The 19,798-nt window shown below is 42.3% G+C and overlaps 1 protein-coding gene across 5 annotated transcripts in view; it reads right to left on the bottom strand.

Moving 5' to 3' along the window:
* TNC (tenascin C) overlaps window positions 1-19,798 on the bottom strand; it is a 267,005-nt gene that overhangs the window by 146,421 nt on the left and 100,786 nt on the right. For all 5 annotated transcript variants that reach the window (XM_033960452.1, XM_033960454.1, XM_033960453.1 and 2 more), the window contains exon 2: window positions 8,394-8,977. In XM_033960452.1, the coding sequence (XP_033816343.1) occupies window positions 8,394-8,856 (463 nt within the window). In that variant the 5' untranslated portion in view covers window positions 8,857-8,977. The remainder of the gene's footprint in view (window positions 1-8,393; window positions 8,978-19,798) is intronic.

The following is a 19,798-nucleotide window of genomic DNA, read 5'->3' as shown; positions in this document are numbered from 1 at the left end:
ATAGAAACAGGCAGTGAAAATTTTCTTATATTCCAAACATAACATAACATAAATTATGTCTGAATTGTCATGACATCAGAAGTACATATGGAGTAGTTGCAGGTGATGCTTGGGACAGTTCTGATTGTGTTAGTTCGGTTTTATGTGTTTTTTGAATAGATGGTTTTTATTTTTTTTTGAAGGTTTTGCAGTATGTGGTCGATGTCAATTGGTTGTAGGGTTGGGGGTCGAGTGTTGCAGCTCGAATGGCTAGGAGGTTGTCGAACAGTTTTTTTCCTTTTGACGTTTTTGGTTGGAGGGTGTGTGAATGGTGCGTGAGTTCTCCTATGTCTGTTTGAAGTGGATTGAATTATTTAGCTGAAGAAATTAGTTACCCCCTCATCCCACACACATTAATTCTCTTCCATTTTTGTTCCCATTATAAAAAACACTGATAAGTTCCCAGAAAAAAAATACATTAAAATAAGAAGTGAAAACAAAGGCCCCTACAGATGAGAACATAACATAAGAATAGCCTAACTATGTCAGACCAATGGTCCATCATGCCCAGTAGCCCATTCTCATGGTAGCCAATCCAGGATACTAATACCTGGTCAAAACCCAAAGAGTAGCAACATTCCATGCTACCGATCCAGGGCAAGCAGACACTTCCCCCATGTCTTAATAACAGATTATGGACTTTTCCTCCAGGAATTTGTCCAAATCTTTCTTAAAACCAGCTACACTATCTGCTTTTACCATAACTTCTGGCCACTTCATTTTTAAGTTTAGATCTTTCCTTTCAAACAGAGACCTTGCTAGATGTCAAATACAGCACAAGGTAACTTCACATGGACTTAGCTGTGCAGGAAATGTGAATCTCCTCATACACCCACCATATAGTGCAAAAATGTGCAAAGGTCTGTTTTTTTCTTTCGATCACTACATAGCCTAATGCCACACAAGCAGTGCTATTACAAACATATTCTGTAGGTCAATGCTAAGGATAACAAAGTTTCCTTCCTTGGACCAGAAGGAGATACTGATAAACCACTGGAAGAGATCCCAACACAACACCCAAAGACCCACTCAGTGTGTGAACCAGTTGAGTGGAGTGGACTAACTGGGGGGTGGAAATGGGCCTGAAGTTTGCTCAGCAGAATTTCCCAGACCACCTCTTCCTCTCAACACATTGACACGCTGCCACCACCACCACTAGAAACACCTCACTGGGTAGGCCAGCTATGCTATAAACTTTATAAAACACATTATTATATTTTCTTATAAAGCACATATTTTAACTGAACTCTCTGACATCCTCAGCCTTTCCATTCACAAAAATAGAAGGAAGAAAAGTTCCCATTTCCTGCTGTTTCATGTCCCCGGCCTATACAATATTTTTTTTCTGCAGACCCTTCAAAAGTCTGACCAAATCCTCATTTCACTTGCATTATAAAGTACTGAGGATGCCATCTCTCCCCAATCCCAGGTCCTAAAGTCTAAGACAGTAGCGCAAACTAATGCTGCCAGATTCAGGAAAAAAAATTTTGATTCGATTCAGCCTATTGAATTGGTTTTTCAATTCGATTTTCCTGCCCAGTTGGGTGATTTTTTTCAAAACTCCTGGTGGGTTTTATAGCTTTTTCACCCCCTTTGGCTTCTCCTAACCACACTGGCGCTGTGGTGTAAATAAAATAAAGAAACAAAAAGGACTTTTCCTCTCTCTGTTAAATCCTAGCTCACGTTTGCAGTCCAACACCAGCTCTGTCAGGATACACATTTCAAATCTGACATATTATAATCACAAAACAGAAAATAAAATTAATTTTTCTACCTTTTGTTGTCTGGTTATATTTCAAATCTTGTTGGTCCAAGGCTCTGGTTTTCTTCTGATAACTTGCTTGCCAGGGTCTCCTTCTTTCTTCTTTCTGCGTGCTAACCATCCATCTGCCAACTCTGTCCTCCCTTTCCATTTTCCTTCCCTCCCCAGGAAGTCTGGTATCTTTCCTTTTTTTCATCTCCCTCCACAGATCCACCTTTTCTTAACTACCCTTTCATTCGGCATCTCTCCCTCCTTCCCCACCACCCCAGTGTCCACCATCTCTCCCTTTCTTTTCCCAATTACCCTCCTATCCAGTATCTCTATCCCTCCTCCACACCATCCCTTGTGTCCAATTTCTCTCCCTTTCAGTTCCTTTCCTCCCTAAATCCCATGGTCCATCATTTCTCTCCCTCTCCTCTATTTTCAGACCCATTATTTCTTCATCCCCCCCCAAAGTTTGGCATATGCACGTCTCTTTGAACACCCCCTTCCCTCCGTGTACTTCTAAACCAGGGTTCCCCCCCAAAGGCCTGTCCCCCCTTAAAGGTCTGCCTGTTCCCCCTTGAAGGCCTGTCCCACCCCCTTGTAGGCCTGTCCCCCCCTTGAAGGCCTGTCCCTCCCCCTTGTAGGCCTGTCCCCCCCCCACCTTGAAGACCTGCCTGCCTGTCCCCCCCTTGAAGGCTTGTCCCCCCTTGAAGGTCTTCACCCCCTTGAAGGCCTGTCCCCCCCTTGAAGGCCTGTCCCACCCCCTTGTAGGCCTGTCCCCCCTTGTAGGCCTGTCCCCCCTTGAAGGCCTGCCTGCCTGTCCCCCCCTTGAAGGCCTGTCCCCCCCTTGAAGGCCTGCACCCCCCCGAAGTCCTGCACCCCCCCTGAAGGCCTGCACCCCCCCTGAAGGCCTGTCCCACCCTCTTGTAGGCCTGCCCACCCCCTTGTAGGCCTGTCCCCCCCTTGTAGGCCTGTCCCCCCTTGAAGGCCTGCCTGCCTGCCCCCACCCTTGAAGGCCTGTCCCTCCCCCTTGAAGGTCTGCACCCCCCCCGAAGGCCTGTCCCCCCCCTTGAAGGCCTGCCTGCCTGTCACCCCCCCTCCCCCTTGAATGCCTGCCTGACTGCCCACCCGCCCCACCACGAAGGACCGCTCGCCCCCCTGGCCTCCCCGCACCACCTATGAAGCAGCACTACCTATGCTCCCGGCCTTGCCGTTCAGTCCCCACCACCACCACCACCCCCGAAGGACCGCTCGCCCCACTGACCTCGCAATCCTGCTGCTTGCTGCTTCACAGGTGGTGCGGGGAGGCCAGGGGGGCTTCGGGGGTGTGGGGGGACTGAACGGCAAGGCCGGGAGCACCCCTTCAGGGCTGGCACCTGGGGCGGACCGCCCCTCCCACCCACCCCCTTGGTACGCCACTGACAACACTCAACACTGGTTTTTTTTCTCACAATATGAATATAATTCTTTAAGGAAAGAGAGAAGAATCAGAGTATGAATGGGCACAGCCACTGACCCTCAAGCCTTGCATTGAAGAATGCTGGTGTAGAAGGACTGAGGCTGAGATAGACACTAAAGAATGACACGGGATGCTTTCCCACTGTTATCTGTGGGGACAGGAATGGTGATGAATTCTGCCACTGTGTCATTCTCTATGGGTGAAGTTAGCTGAAGTTACATCTTCCCTATCTACGTTACATCACTTCTGTCCATATACTGGGCCAATACTCAACAGAACAGTGCATGGAAAAGTTAACTAGATATCTATCAGTGATCCCAGAATACTTCCAACATGCCTTTATATACTAAATAAATTTCTCCAGCCAAAAAGTTAGACAGGTAAAATGTAACTTCTTAGGGACTGTGCTAGAAAAAAAATAAAAATTAAACATGAATCGTGCTGTTTTGTTGTAACTTGTTCTTATTGTTTATGACAGTTAACAATAAAAACTTATTGAACTAAAAAAAATATATATATATTTATCTGTTAAATTTCCAAAGTTAACTAGACAAATCTTTTAAATGTTGACCTTATTATCTTTTCTTTTATTCCTCTCTTCTTTACTTTTTCCTATCATAGTGGTATGAGATCACTTTTGTATGTGCTTTTGTGGTCTTTGGAAGGAAGCATTCTAAACTCTAAAATTCATATATTTAGTAGTCTAATGGCTAAAGCAGCAGGCTGAGAACCAGGGAAGACAGGTTCATCTCCTTGTGCTCCTTGTGATCATTGGCGATTCAATTAATTCTCCATTGCCTCAAGTATAAACTTATCCCCCCCCCCCACTGCCTTTTTAAAAGCCGCAGTAGTGGCTGCTGCACAGCAAACACTCTGAAATCCCTATGGGCATTCGAATGATTACTGCAGCAGCAACTGCTATTGCGGCTTTGTAAAAGGAGCCCTTGGATTGCAAGCCCTCCAGGGACAGGAAAACATCTAGTGTACCTGAATGTAATTCACCTTGAACTACTAGAAAGGTGTGGGCTAAATCCAAATTCCTTGCACACTCAAATATACAGTATACTATATAAGAACATAAGAATAGCCTTACTGGGTCACACTGATGGTCCATCTAGCCAAGTATCCCATCTTCACGGAGGCAAATCCAAGTCACAAATACCTGGCAAAACCCCCAAAATAGCAGCATTCCATGCTACTGATCCAGAAAAAGGAGTGGCTTCCCCAATGTCTATCTCAACAGCAGTCTATGAACTTTTCCTCCAGGAACTTGTCCAAACCTTTTTAAAACCAGCTACATTAACCACTTTTACTACATCCTCTGGCAACACATTCCAGAGCTTAATTATTCTCTGAGTAAAAAATATTTCCTCCTATTGGTTTTAAAAGTATTACTCTATAACTTCATCGAGTGTCCCCTGGTCTTTGTAAATCTTGATGCAGTAAAAAATTGATCCACTTGTTCCCATTCTACATCACGCATCAACCATATCTCCCCTCAGCTGTCTCTTTTTCAAGCTGAAGAGCCCTAACCTCTTTAGTCTTTCCTCAGATGAGAGGAGTTCCATCCCTTTTATCATCTTGGTGGTTCTTCTTTGAACCTTTTCTAGTGCTGCTATATCTTTTTTAAGATGAGACCAGAACCGATTGCAATACTCAAGGTGAGGTTGCACCATTGAGCGGTACAGAGGCATTATAATATTCTTAATCTAGTTTACCATCCCTTTTCTAATTATTCCTATCATCTTGTTTGCTGTTTTGTGCTACCGCTAACATTAGGTGGAAGGTTTCAACGTATTGTCCACAGTAACAGCCAGATCTTTTTCTTTAGCGCAGACCCTCAAGGTGGACCCTAGCATCCAGTAAATATGATTTGGATTATTCTTCCCAATGTACATCGCTTTGCATTAGTACACATTAAATTTCATCTACCATTTAGACACCCGGTCTTTAAATTTCCTAAGGTATTCCTGTAGTTTTTCACAGTCCACATGCATTTTAACAAACTGAACAGTTTAGTGTCTTCGGCAAATTTAATCACCTCACTCATAGTTCCAATTTTCAGATCATTTATAAATAAGTTAAATATCATTGGTCCCAGTACAGATCCCTGCGACACACCACTATTTAATCTCCTCCATTGAGAAAAATAATCATTTAACCCTACCCTTTGTTTTCTGTTCGATAACCAATTGTTAATCCACAATTGAACATTGCCTCCTATCCCATGACTTTAATTTTCTCAGGAGCCTCTCATGAGGAACTTTGTCAAAAGCTATCTGAAAATATAGATATACTACGTCAACCAGCTCACCTTTATCCACATGTTTATTCACACCTTCAAAGAAGTCAAGCAAATTGGTGAGGCAAGACCTCCCTTGGCTGAACCCATGCTGACTCTGTTTCATTAAATCATGTTTGTCTATATGTTCCACAGTTTTGTTTTTTTATAATTGTTTCTACTTTTTTGCCTGGTACTGAGGCCAGGCTTACCAGTCTGTAATTCCCAGGATCTCACCTGGAACTTTTTTAAAAATTGGCGTAACATCTTCAGGTACTACAGATGATTTTAGTGACAGATTACAGATCACTAAAAACAGATCAGCAATTTCATGTTTTAGTTCTTTCAGTACCATGGGATGTATACCATCTGGTCCAGGTGATTTATCACTCTTCAACTTGTCGATTTTGCTTAGTATGTCTTCCAGGTTCACTGAGATTTCTTTCAATTCTTAAGCCTCATCACCCTTGATAACCATTTCCAGTTCAGGAAGATTTCTTACATCTTCTTCCGTGAAGACCAAAGCAAATAATTCATTTAGTCTCTCCACTATGGCCTTATATGGTGGTTTTGGATGTGCATTTATTTGAAACAACATTTCACATGGTATTTCATGGGGGTTTTTTCTTCACAAAATGACAGGAAAAGACTTGAAATTCCAGGGGGGGGGGCTTTCAGTGCACACTCTTTTGAAAGTGTGCACTTTTCATAAAGAGTGTACACTATTTACAAAGATGGTGCACAGTTTCCAAGAATGTGCCCTCTTTGTAAATAATGCACACGTTGTGAAAAGTGTTCATTCTTTCAAAATAGTACACACATTTAACAATATTGCTCCTGCAATGGAAAAAAAATAGAAGAAAATTCCTGAAAGTAGCTGGGTCAATCTTTCGCTTACAAACTGGTAGAAACTTGGAATGGGCTTCCTGACTCTGTCAGATTGATAGGTCAGTTACAATTTCGTAAAGTCCTAAAAACTTTCTTATTTACACAATACCTGAACAGTATACCTAAAGATTCAATGAACTGATAGCTTTACAACATTTTTCCTCTTATGACCTTATTCTTATTTTTCTGGTCTTTAATTACTTGTAAACCATTGGGAGAAGACACAGTATATAAATCGAAGACTAGATTAGATTAGATTAGAAATTATATGAAACAAATGTTTCATTAGAGGCTGCACACCTCTAATGTTACACACTGGCTACTGGCAATAAAGCAATCTGGCACTAGAGTGTGCTCAAGGGACTACATGAGAGCTCTGAAAACATGTAGTCCTTAAGAATCCTGAACTTGAAGGAAGTCAGCTCATACTAAAGGAAGACAGTCTGAAAAATCTGGGGAGAAAGCAACAGATACTCAGAACACAGGTAAAGGTAATTGAGTTCCTGGAATGCATTAGCTGCCTGCTGACAACTGAAAGAAAAGCCCAGACTATTTACAGACAGTAGGGAAAGGCAAAAAGATGGTTCACGATATGAAATGCATGGGCTTAGTCCTCTTGAGTATAGTTAGCACTTATTTGAAAGAATAGTGCCAAAGAAATTAGAGGCTAACATTTTACAAGCATAAAAGGAGCAAAGGAATGGACTTAAAGTGAAGAAAGCAAAGCATAAAAAAAATGAAACTTTCATAAAAACAAGAATGTGTGATCATATAAAACTCAACGTGGTTACATTTGGGTAGAATTCTGCATTAGGGATTAATGAATAAAAACAAAATAAATAATATAAGATGATACTCTTTTATTGGACTAATGAAAGACATTTTTGACTAATTTTCAGGAGTTTAAACCACTTCATCAGGTCAGGGAAATATGCCCTGCCATCTATTAGTATGAATAGCTGGGCCAAGAGTCTTTGGAAATATATATTGGATTAGGGTTATCATAAGGCTCCAGAAAAAGAAGGATGGATTAAGACATCTAGGTTTTACTTACATTGAAATCAAAGGAAATAAAAACCAGATATCTCAAACCATCCTCTTTTTACCTGGAGTCATATGGTAATCCTACCTTGGATTAAAGTTGTACCTAGGATCTGGGTAATGTACTAACCAAGAGCCCTAGGAAATTACCTCCTGAAAGACTGAGAAGCTAAATTCTGTATTATCTAGAAGCAGACAAACTAAGATCCTTCATGCAGCAATTGAGAAATATTAATTGGCACAATAAAACTGCATATACATGGTCTGTACCACTTCTATTATATGCAAATCTGCCTCATGCATATTCATTAGGGATATCTTGAAAACCCAACTGGCTGGGGTTCCCCCAGGCAGGGATAAGAAACACTGCTCTAGTTAATATGTGTGAATGTTTAACATTTCTCATACATCAAAATTTTCCCCCCAAATCACCTCCCTGATATTGAGCCTGTAGCAGTCAGCAAATTTAAAAGCACTGAATCTAATGCAGATATGCAATGCTTTGCCTTATCTGACTATCCTTGTCATAGGCATCCTCTGAAAGTTACCCAGGTCCCAACCAATATTCATACTTGTGTCCAGATAAAATTAGGGCAATCTTTTTGCTGTCCTAACTTTACTAGGCATTTTCCAGTTAGTGGACTGAAAATTGCCACTAACCGGTTCCCCTCTGACTGTTCCTCTCTGACTCCATCCCTGAACCACCCTGGCATTAACCATATAGTTAAATGCCATTGAATATATTGCTCTGGGATTGGCCAGCAGAATTTAATTTGATAGAAGCTTGTCAACCCAGCCAAATTCTTTTAAATATCTACTCATTGGTGTTACCAATAATGTAATACCTAACAGTGTCACACCATAGTCTAGTCTGACTTCAAACAATGATATTATGAAAATATTTTAACCTATATGCAGAATATTCAGGTTTGTTTTACCTTCAGCAGTCTGAACACCAGTGCAGCAGCCAGCACCAGTAGTACACTGCTCCCTTAAAGAGGACACCAGCCCCTCAAGTTCTTCTAGTCTGTTCAGCAGATCCTTAATATCAGAACCAGATGCACAGCCACATGCTCGGCGGGGGATGTTAATACGGTGTGTGAAGACAATTTGGTTCTCCCCATCCATTGTGTGCTCTTCATAGTGTTGGATTTGTTTTCTTTGGGGTTTTAGATCAGTACCACTACGAGTTGGGTCCAAGTCAACCGAGCAAAGAGAGCCCATAGGCAAGTTAATATTGTAGACATGATTAAATATCACCGGTTGGTTATCCTCTGGCAAAGTAACATTTAATCCAATCTCCCGTTTCTGACGGATAATTTTCTTGATAATTCCACTGTCAGCTTGATGATATAACATAACTACCATGAGACAGGCCAAAACCTGCCTAGCAAGGCCCATGTTGGCAATCGATTCTTTTAGGATGCTTGAATATCAGTACTGTTTTCTTATCAATCTCTCAAACTAGAAGACAACTTAAAATCTGATTGTGCCAGGTTTCTCTTCCTAGTGGACTTTATTCCTGCAAAATATAAAAAAAAAAAAATACAGTAAAGATTACAATTGTTATCCTTTAGTAAATATACTGATATAAAAAAAGATGGTCTTGTTACTCAAGAATGACTATACAATGGAAGTTTCTTATATTGAATTACTATTTTTCATGATACTAGATTATTTCTAATAGGAAGGAACAGAGGCAAGATTCATAAATACAGTCCCTACTTAAAGATAAGTAGATGAATAATCTGCTTATCTTATGCCCAATATTCAGCGGCCTGAACCATTCATTTAAGACAGCTGAATATATAGTCCTAACCTTAAATAAATAACTTACCTATTTAAGCAAGGATTGATATTTCTGCAGTCTTACTAAATGGATGTTATCCTGATAGTGAGTGGATAATACAATATTGTTCAAATTCTCAGTAAAAGATTTGATATAGTCAATCATGTTCCTAGGCAGACTATTTTTTTATATATATATAGTTTGTCTTTCACTCTGTTACAATGCAAGCACTTCTATCTTGTTCTCTTGCAAATGTGGCTGAGGTTTAAGACAATGGGATAGAGGCCATTTTCTAAAGAGCTTTCAATATTTTACTAGGGTAATGCTTGTGCTAACTAATTAATGTTGCATGGGGCATTGAGGCAATGACAGGACAAGGAGTGTATCTTACATTTTATAGGGTACTTTTATAAAAGGACATCTATATGAGAAGTCCAAGAAAGATGTCTACTTTAAGCTTATTTTATAAGGTGCTTAGGTGCCTCTATAAAATAAGCTCACATTGACCAGATTCAACTCAATAGTGCACAAATGCCCACATATAAAATATGATACCGTGTTGCATGAATCCTGAATTAGGGAGGGATGTTCCCTGAGTCAGGTATAAACAGGCTTGGTTATTGATGGGTGGAGCTCGTCCAGCAATTGAGGACACAGAATTTCTGTGATGATTAATCATTAAGCTGCCTTTGGGTATACAATGTTTGCTTTCAGCTGCTACCATGTGGTTGATAGTCTTTCTTTTCCCCCCTAAACTTGGCAGATTTTCTGATGCATATTCTTTGCTATCAGAATAAAACAGTTGAAGGACTTTTAATTTAATTTAACGTGGCCATTTATAGGCTGCTTAACCAACTAAGCTCCAGGCAGCTTACAGAGGAGGATATCTCAAATTATGAATAGGCTAACCCTCCCCCCCCCCCCCCCCATTTTACAAAGCTGCATTAGGCTTTTTTTTTTAATCATCAGTTGTGGTGGTATTAGCTCCAACACTCATAGAATTCCTATGAGCATCGGAGCTACCGCCATGACTGGTGCTAAAAAAAAGCCTAACACAGCTTCATAAAAGAGGTGTGGGGGGAGGAGGTAAATGCAATAAAGTTTTTATTTCAATACAATTAAAACAAATATTTATGAAAAAAAACAAAAACACAAAAAAACAGGTCGTCGCTGCATGTCCACAAAGAGAATAACTTTCCAAAGATCTTACACCCACTAGTAGGAAATTCAGTGGTTTATGGTTTATTTAAACTTGAAATACTGCCTTATTCTAACTTGCAGATCAAAATAGTTTACATTTCAATAAGAAACATCAAGAAATAGAAGGGAATTACAATCAGTGGATAGGAAAGAAATCATTCAAACGAGACCAATCAATACGTAAGCACACTGAGGAAAAAGCAGGTCAGAAATCAATAGAAGATCGAGGGAAAGGCAAGGGGACAGAGAGGCCTAGTGCAAGGGATAGCAGACCAGTGATCAGATACTGTGACTATCCTATGCTGTATGGAAGGCCTGTTTAAACAGCCATGTTTTCAGCTCATTTAAATTTTTTATATGTGAGTTCTTGTCAGATGGAAATGGGTAAAGTATTCCACAATGATGAAGAAGTAAAGAAAAAAGCTGTATGTCGTGTAGATTTGAGCTAAGCATTCTTGAGGCCAGGCAAAAATAACCAGGAATCATTTAAAGAATGGAGGGAATGAGTCGAGGAGTAAGGTATGGTAAGTGAAGTGAGGTATTCAGGGAAATCTGTTCTCAGTGCTATATACCATGTTCTCTCTAGTAATTTCCCGGGCTATTATTAAAAACAATGTTTTTTTTTTGAAGTCTAGGGTGGGCTTTTTATGGAGGCAACATTTCTCTCCTGCACCCTGCTCTCCCATGGTAACCAGCATTACTCACCTCCACTCACCCCCTCACTGGATCTCTCTTTTAACCTCTCCTCATGGCTACTGCACTAGGCTGGTGAAGGGTCTTGAGCATTTGTGAATGCTCTAGGCCCCACATTGATCCAGTGCCAGAATTGGTAAGGAGGAGGAGGAGAGAGGAGAGCAATGTTGGTTACTGAGAATTATGGAGGGGTGGGCCCATTATTGGGGGAATTTAAATTTTCCTTTTAAGATGGTATTTACTGGGGGAGGGGGGGTTTGCTGAGAGGAGTGTGCCATTATTAGAGATGGGCTATTTTTAGAAAGAATTCAGTACAAGGACCTTTACCTATAATTATCCAATTTCATGTTTCTGCTATTTGGCAACATTTTACACTTGGTTCTGGAAGTCTTAAATCTGAAACAAGCATGAACATCTTAATGGATTTAATAGAGATAGTGTCTGACAAAAGCCATGGAGAATCTTAAAAATAAAAATTAACGATATAAACCCAGACAGCCTTCTCGAGAAGCCAGTAAAATCTAATCAAATAACGTGTGGCATTGGTCTGTAATCCTGCCCCACTGTGAGAGATTGGGTGGTACATGGCTGGGTTCTCATAGATTCACTCACTCACTGAAACTGAACCAGCTTAGAGTAGGTGGAATTACATCTGCTGAGTCAGAGGGGCAGGGCCAAGGCAGGGTGGTTGTTAACTGCCCTGTAACAGAATAGATCTGAGAGGACCCAAGACGAGGTCTCTAAGAGATTAGTGAGAGCGGCCTGAGTCAAGAAGCCTCTGGGGAGTAGTCCTGAGTTTCAAGTTTATTAGGATTTTATATACCGCCTATCAAGGTTATCTAAGCGGTTTTTACAATCAGTTACTCAAGCATTTTCCCTATCTGCCCCGGTGGGCCCACAATCTATCTAACATACCTGGGGCTATGGAGGACTGAGTGAATTGCCAAGAGTCACAAGGAGTAGCGCAGGGCTTGAACCCACAAACTCAGGGTGCTGAGGCTGTAGCTCCAACCACTACGCCACACACTCCTCCAAGCAAAGATACACCGAGACAAGGTTACCTGAGAGAAGTACCAGGGAAGAGGAACAACCTGAGCCTGAATGTTTCCCTGGGGTGGAAAACTGTGTGTGTTCAGTCAGCCTATAGCATGGGAAAAAGACAGACAAGATAAGAGAAAACCTTCCAGAAGATTCTTAAAGTATAAGAATTTGAGTAGGTGTCCAGAAGGGACCTGAGATAGCATTAGTTGCCAGGAAGAGTATAAACTGGGACTATACTGAGTGCGAGAAAGAGAGAGAGAGAGAGAGAGACTGTGTAGAAGACTAAGCCTGTGAGGTAACAGAGTCACATTGCCATTTTTGGTACAATATCTTGAAAACCATGGATTCTATGTATCTGCCTCTCAGGTAATCCCAGCAATGTAAAATTGCAATAATATATGGTTGATAATATTATGACTTGCATAATCAAATGCATTGTTGCTAGGAAAGGTTTTACCACGATGAATCATCTTTAGATGGAAATAATACCTTTTTTTCAACAATAACTTTACATGCTTTTCCACTGACAAATTGGAGTCAAGTATTACTCCTAAGATCTTTATCTTAGACTTTGGCCTTATTTTCGATCCCAATACCTTAAAGGTGTACTTGGAATTTCTGTATGTTCCCCCCCCCCCACACACACACACCCATAAGGGGCAATTTTCAGAATCATGCAAGTTGGTCCAGCGTTCATAGGATTTTGCGCCAATATTCAAAGGGAAAGGAAACCCAAAATATGAATACTTGTTGAGGTTCACACCTTTTACTCACAACCTGAATGAGCAATTTTAAAAAGCTCTTTTTAACTGAGTAAACAGCCTTTTTCATGGATGAATGGATTTGAAAAATGCCTTCATAGTGTATTCAGTTTCAGCTCTTTAACTCTTCCCTCCTAGCAGTGGCGTACCTAGGGGGGGTGGGTGGGGGCGATCTGCTCCAGGTGCAAGGCCCAAGGGGGTGTACAGCTGGCCACTTACTGGGGAATAGGCTGCTGCCGGGGAAAGGCTGCCATTGCCGTCCTCAGAAAGAAGCCGGCGCCAAATTCTCCCTCCCTGCTTCTCTTCCCCGAGCCGAGCAACTCTAGCCGTCCGACGTCAATTCTGACGTCGGAGAGGACGTTCTGGGCCAGCCAATCGCTGCCTGGCTGGCCCGGAACGTCCTCTCTGATGTTAGAATTGACTTCGGGCAGCCAGAGTTGGTCGGCCCGCGGGAAAAGAAGGAGGGCGAATTCGGCGCTGGCCTGTTTCCGATGGCCAGTGGCAGCCTTTCCCTGGCGGTGGTGGCAGCATGGTGGTGGTAGCGGTGGTGGCATAGGGGAGGGAAGGGAGAAAGAAAGAAAGGGGGGGGAGCCAGGGAGCCAGAAAGAAAGCAAGGGGGGGCAGGGATCCAGAAAGAAAGAAAGGGGGCAGAGTGAAAGAAAGAAATGGGGCACGGAGAGAGAGAGAAAGACAGACATACAGAAAGAAAGGGGGCATGGAGAGAGAAAGAAAGAAGGGGACAGGATGAAACAAAGAAAAAGTTGGGGGAGGGAATGAGGTCTGGAGGAGAAGAAGCATACAGGAGGCTGAAAGAAGGGAAGAAATATTGGATGCACAGTCAAAAGAATAAAGTGCAACCAGAGACTGATGAAATTACCAAACAAAGGTAGGAAAAATGATTTTATTTTCAATTTAGTGATCAAAATGTGTTCATTTTGAGAATTTATATATGCTGTCTATATTTTGCACTATGGGCCCCTTTTACTAAACTGCAATAGCAGTTTTTAGCGCAGGGAGCATCAAGAGCAGTGTGGGGCATTCAGTGCAGCTTCCTGTGCTAAAAAACGCTATCGCGGTTTAATAAAAAGGGAGGGGTATATTTGTCTATTTTTGTATAGTTGTTACTGAGGTGACATTGCATAAAGTCATCTGCCTTGACCTCTTTGAAAACCCACGGAATATAAATGATAATTAACATTTTCTCTGCGTACAATGTGCTTTGTGTTTTTAAAATTTTATTGTTGGTAGATCATTTTGACTTGGCCACGAAGGTAAAGGGGGGGGAGGGGAGCTGCTGAAAGACATCTAGCAATCCTTGCAGGCTTGACTGCAGGGAATTATTTTTGTAAAATCATGTTTTATGTGACTGGCATTATTTAGACCTTAATTTCTATGAATGAATAGAATGAAAATGATATAAAATTACTTGCTTGTTTTTATGTGTGTGTGCTGAAGGAAAGTGGAGAGAGAGTGGGCTGAGGATGCTGAAGGGAAATGGGGAAGAGAGAGTGGGGAGAAGACACTGATTTATAAATTGACAATTGTACAGAATATTGTTTCTTTTTATACTTTAATATAATAAGTTCAATATAAACAATTCAAGGCTTGTGTGGATGGAATCAGGTGGTTTGTGGGGATGAGGACCGAGCTTACGGGGATTAGTCCAATAAAATGGTATTTTCATATTTCTCATTATTTGTTTTATTTTTATTTGTTAATTTGTAAAGTGGTGATTGTTATGTATCAGTTTTTCAAATTTACATCTACTGTCTTTATATTTTGCACAGCATTAGAGGATATGTATTACTGTTTTTGTGGCGTTATGGTGTTGCATTGCATGCAGAGTTTGGTTTCTTGGCAGTTCAGTTTAACTTTTGTCTACATATTTCTATTTTTAGTTTGTGATTATTCCATATTGGGCAAAGGTATATCTGTCTGTGTGTATGAAAGGGACATGGCTTTCTGATAGCATCGACTGTACTGGATCAATTGACTGTGCAGGATCTGGTTTGTTTAGTTTTACAATGTATGTGTTGGTGTTCTAGTGAACTGTTCTTCAACCGCCGGTCCGCAGAAAATTTCTGCCGGTCCGCACAGGGCCGGCGAGATCTACAAATTAAATTTCCTGTCGGGCATCTGTTCCCCTTTCCCTTCCAGGGCCGGCGTTAGGATCAGCTGTGGTATGGCTACAAACGGACAGCAAAAAGAAAGACAGAAGCTGCGGGACTTTTCCTCTTGCCTGCATCGCTATAGGCTCTGCTGATCTTGATCCCACCCCCCTCTGAAGTGACTTCCTGTTTTTGAGGGGCAGGATTGAGACCGGCAGAACTTGTAGCGAATAACAATGCAGGCAAGAGGAAAGGTCCCGCGGCTTCTGTCTTCATTCTAGCAGTCTGATTTAGCGGGACCACAATTGAAGGTAGGGTAGATTTTGTCTTTGTTATTGCTGTCAAGTTTAGCAGGATCAGAGTCGAAGGCAGGGCTGATAGCAATCGATTGCTGGAAGAGTGGATCGGGGCCAGCAACCAAGGGAGGAAATAAGAGTTGCTGGATTATGAGGAGAGGGAAAAATGTGATATAGGTATTGTGGGAAGGGGATGGTAGACCCAGGAGGGGGGATTGGTGTGAGAAAAGGGAGATGGTGGATCCCCTTGGGGGAGGATAGTTATTGGAACTAAGTGGGAGTTGGAAGAATAGGGATACAAAGACATATGCTAGACCTTGCAGGGGGTAGAGAGACATGGAAAATGCTGAACAGGAGGGTAGAGTATGAAGACAGAAGTAAGATGTTGGACATGGGTAGAAGGAGTAGGGAGACATAGTAACATAGTAACATAGTAACATAGTAACATAGTAGATGACGGCAGATAAAGACCCGAATGGTCCATCCAGTCTGCCCAACCTGATTCAATTTAAAATTTTTTTTTTTTTTTTTTTTTTTTTTTTTCTTCTTAGCTATTTCTGGGCGAGAATCCAAAGCTTTACCCGGTACTGTGCTTGAGTTCCAACTGCCAAAATCTCTGTTAAGACTTACTCCAGCCCATCTACACCCTCCCAGCCATTGAAGCCCTCCCCAGCCCATCCTCCACCAAACGGCCATATACAGACACAGACCGTGCAAGTCTGCCCAGTAACTGGCCTAGTTCAATATTTAATATTATTTTCTGATTCTAAATCTTCTGTGTTCATCCCACGCTTCTTTGAACTCAGTCACAGTTTTACTCTCCACCACCTCTCTCGGGAGCGCATTCCAGGCATCCACCACCCTCTCCGTAAAGTAGAATTTCCTAACATTGCCCCTGAATCTACCACCCCTCAACCTCAAATTATGTCCTCTGGTTTTACCATTTTCCTTTCTCTGGAAAAGATTTTGTTCTACGTTAATACCCTTTAAGTATTTGAACGTCTGAATCATATCTCCCCTGTCTCTCCTTTCCTCTAGGGTATACATATTCAGGTCTTCCAGTCTCTCCTCATACGTCTTCTGGCGCAAGCCTCCTATCATTTTCGTCGCCCTCCTCTGGACCGCCTCAAGTCTTCTTATGTCTTTCGCCAGATACGGTCTCCAAAACTGAACACAATACTCCAAGTGGGGCCTCACCAATGACCTGTACAGGGGCATCAACACCTTCTTCCTTCTACTGACTACGCCTCTCTTTATACAGCCCAGAATCCTTCTGGCAGCAGCCACTGCCTTATCACACTGTTTTTTCGCCTTTAGATCTTCGGACACTATCACCCCAAGGTCCCTCTCTCCGTCCGTGCATATCAGCTTCTCTCCTCCCAGCATATACGGTTCCTTCCTATTATTAATCCCCAAATGCATTACTCTGCATTTCTTTGCATTGAATTTTAGTTGCCAGGCATTAGACCATTCCTCTAACTTTTGCAGATCCTTTTTCATATTATCCACTCCCTCTTCGGTGTCTACTCTGTTACAAATCTTGGTATCATCTGCAAAAAGGCACACTTTTCCTTCTAGCCCTTCAGCAATGTCACTTACATACATATTGAACAGGATTGGCCCCAGCACCGAACCCTGAGGGACTCCACTAGTCACCTTTCCTTCCTTCGAGCGACTTCCATTAACCACCACCCTCTGGCGTCTGTCCGATAGCCAGTTTCTGACCCAGTTCACCACTTTGGGTCCTAACTTCAGCCCTTCAAGTTTGTTCGACAGCCTCCTATGAGGAACTGTATCAAAGGCTTTGCTGAAATCCAAGTAAATTACATCTAGCATATGTCCTTGATCCAGCTCTCTGGTCACCCAATCAAAAAATTCAATCAGGTTCGTTTGGCACGATTTACCTTTTGTAAAGCCATGTTGCCTCGGATCCTGTAACCCATTAGATTCAAGGAAATACACTATCCTTTCTTTCAGCAACACTTCCATTATTTTTCCAACAACTGAAGTGAGGCTCACCGGCCTGTAGTTTCCTGCTTCATCCCTGTGACCACTTTTATGAATAGGGACCACATCCGCTCTCCTCCAATCCCCAGGAATCACTCCCGTCTCCAGAGATTTGTTGAACAAGTCTTTAATAGGACTCGCCAGAACAGAGACAGAGGGGATATGCTGGACATGGTGAAGGGGGAATAGGGAGACAAGGAGAAGATGCTGAATAAGGAATGGAGGGAGTGGGGTGATTGAAGGTATCTGCTGGATTAAGATGGGGAAAAGAGGGGAGGTACTGGAATCCGTTCAATATAAAATCATAACTGAGGCTTGTGCGGATGGGATCAGATGGTTTGCAGGGACCGAGCTTGTGGAGACGGGGTGGAATTGTGTTTTTTTAATTTCAGTTTTAGTAGTTTGCCGGTCCAAAAAATAATTCTTTTATTTCTGCCGGTCCGCGGGTGTAAAAAGGTTGAAAAACACTGTTCTAGTGCTCACTGCAGTGTTTAAGATGCTGCCTTTTCCTAGGTACACTCTTGTGCGATATGTAGATTGTTACTAAAAATCATATTTTTCATATAGATGGGGGGAGGTGTCAAAAAATGATGGGCCCTGGGTGTCACATATGCTAGGTACGCCACTGCCTCCTAGAAAAAAATATAAGAAGCCCGGCAGTTCTTATCCTAGATTAGCTATGGAGTTATTTCCTTTGGTTTGGGTACCAAACTTATAATCAATATAGATGTTTCACTAAAAGATATCTGTTGAAACTTATGAAAGAGAGAAGGTTAATATGACATACAGTAGGTCAACACAGGATGCTGCTTTCAAGGCATTTGTCTCACTGCAAAGTTTGAGTTCATTGTCTTCCTTCATAGCTCCAGCAGCTGAGAAGATAATAAGCCACAAATCTCCTTTACCTAAATTCATTTTTCTTTGTCACAGTGGAGAATTCTATGGTATATATTGAACCTTAACCTATTTTCTGTAGAAGAAAATGTGTATCATGGAACACAGCAGAGGCATTTTTCTCTTTTTTTTACTTTATTTAGTTTTCAAATCCAACAAAAAGTGCAATATAATATACACAGATGGAATAGTACACCTTAGGAAACCTTACGGGAAGTATGCAGAATCGGACTCCGATAAAGCCAAACTTTTAAATGAATACTTCTGCTCAGTCTTCACTTGCGAGGCGCCGGGATCCGGCCCTCAGCGGCCGACCAGGGAAAGCTCGGAAGACCGGTTTCAAAATTTCGAGTTTAAGCCCAGCAGTGTCTACGATGAGCTATCAAGACTCAAGGTGAACAAAGCTATGGAGCCAGACAAACTACACCCCAGGGTGCTCAGGGAGTTAAGTGACGTCCTGGCGGAACCGTTATCCGCGCTCTTCAATCTTTCCCTAAGTACAGGAAGAGTCCCGTTGGATTGGAAGATGGCTAATGTCGTTCCACTCCACAAAAAGGGATGCAGGACGGAGGCTGCGAATTATAGACCGGTGAGTCTCACATCGATAGTGAGTAAGCTTATGGAAACACTAATCAAACACCAACTGGATACGATCCTGGACTAGGAGAATCTACGGGATCCCCATCAACATGGTTTTACAAAGGGAAGGTTCTGCCAATGAAATCTGATCAGCTTCTTTGACTGGGTAACAAGAAAGCTGGATGTAGGGGAGTCCCTGGACGTCGTGTACTTGGACTTCAGCAAAACTTTTGATAGCGTCCCACACCGCAGGTTATTGAACAAGATGGGTGCGATGGGATTGGGTGAAACATTAACCGCATGGCTTAGAGGTAGACTTCAGAGGGTCGTGGTAAACGGTACCCTCTCCGATATGACGGAGGTGATCAGCGGAGTGCCGCAGGGCTCAGTCTTGCGCCCGATCCTATTTAACATCTTCATAGGTGACTTGGCAGAGGGGCTTCGAGGTAAAAATACATTATTTGCCGATGATGCCAAACTATGCAACATAGAAGGCAAAAGCACAACAGATGAAAGCACAGTGCCCAACAAAAGCTCAATGCCCGACAGTATGACGCAGGACCTACTCCTGCTAGAGCATTGGTCGAAGATTTGGCAACTAAGTTTCAATGCCAAAAAATGTAAGGTCATGCACCTTGGTGGCAAAAATCCATGCAGGACTTACACCCTAAATGGTGAAATCCTAGCAAGGACTGTAACAAAATGTGACTTCGGGGTGATCATTAGCGAAGACATGAAGACTGCCAATCAAGTGGAGAAAGTTTCATCCACGGCTAGACAGATCTTGGGCTGTATCCGCAGAAGTTTCATCAGCCGTAAGACCGAGGTCATAATGCCGTTGTACAGATCCATGGTGAGGCCCCATCTGGAATACTGTGTACAATTCTGGAGGCCGCATTATCAAAAAGATGTGCGGAGAGTTGAGTCGGTTCAGCGAATGGCCACCAGGATGGTCTCAGGACTCAAGGATCTCCC

This window comes from Geotrypetes seraphini, chromosome 10 (genome assembly GCF_902459505.1).
Source record: "Geotrypetes seraphini chromosome 10, aGeoSer1.1, whole genome shotgun sequence".
In the NCBI taxonomy this organism is placed as follows: domain Eukaryota; kingdom Metazoa; phylum Chordata; class Amphibia; order Gymnophiona; family Dermophiidae; genus Geotrypetes; species Geotrypetes seraphini.
The sequence above is the reverse complement of the archived record's forward strand: the minus strand, read 5'-3'. Positions and strand labels throughout refer to the sequence as shown.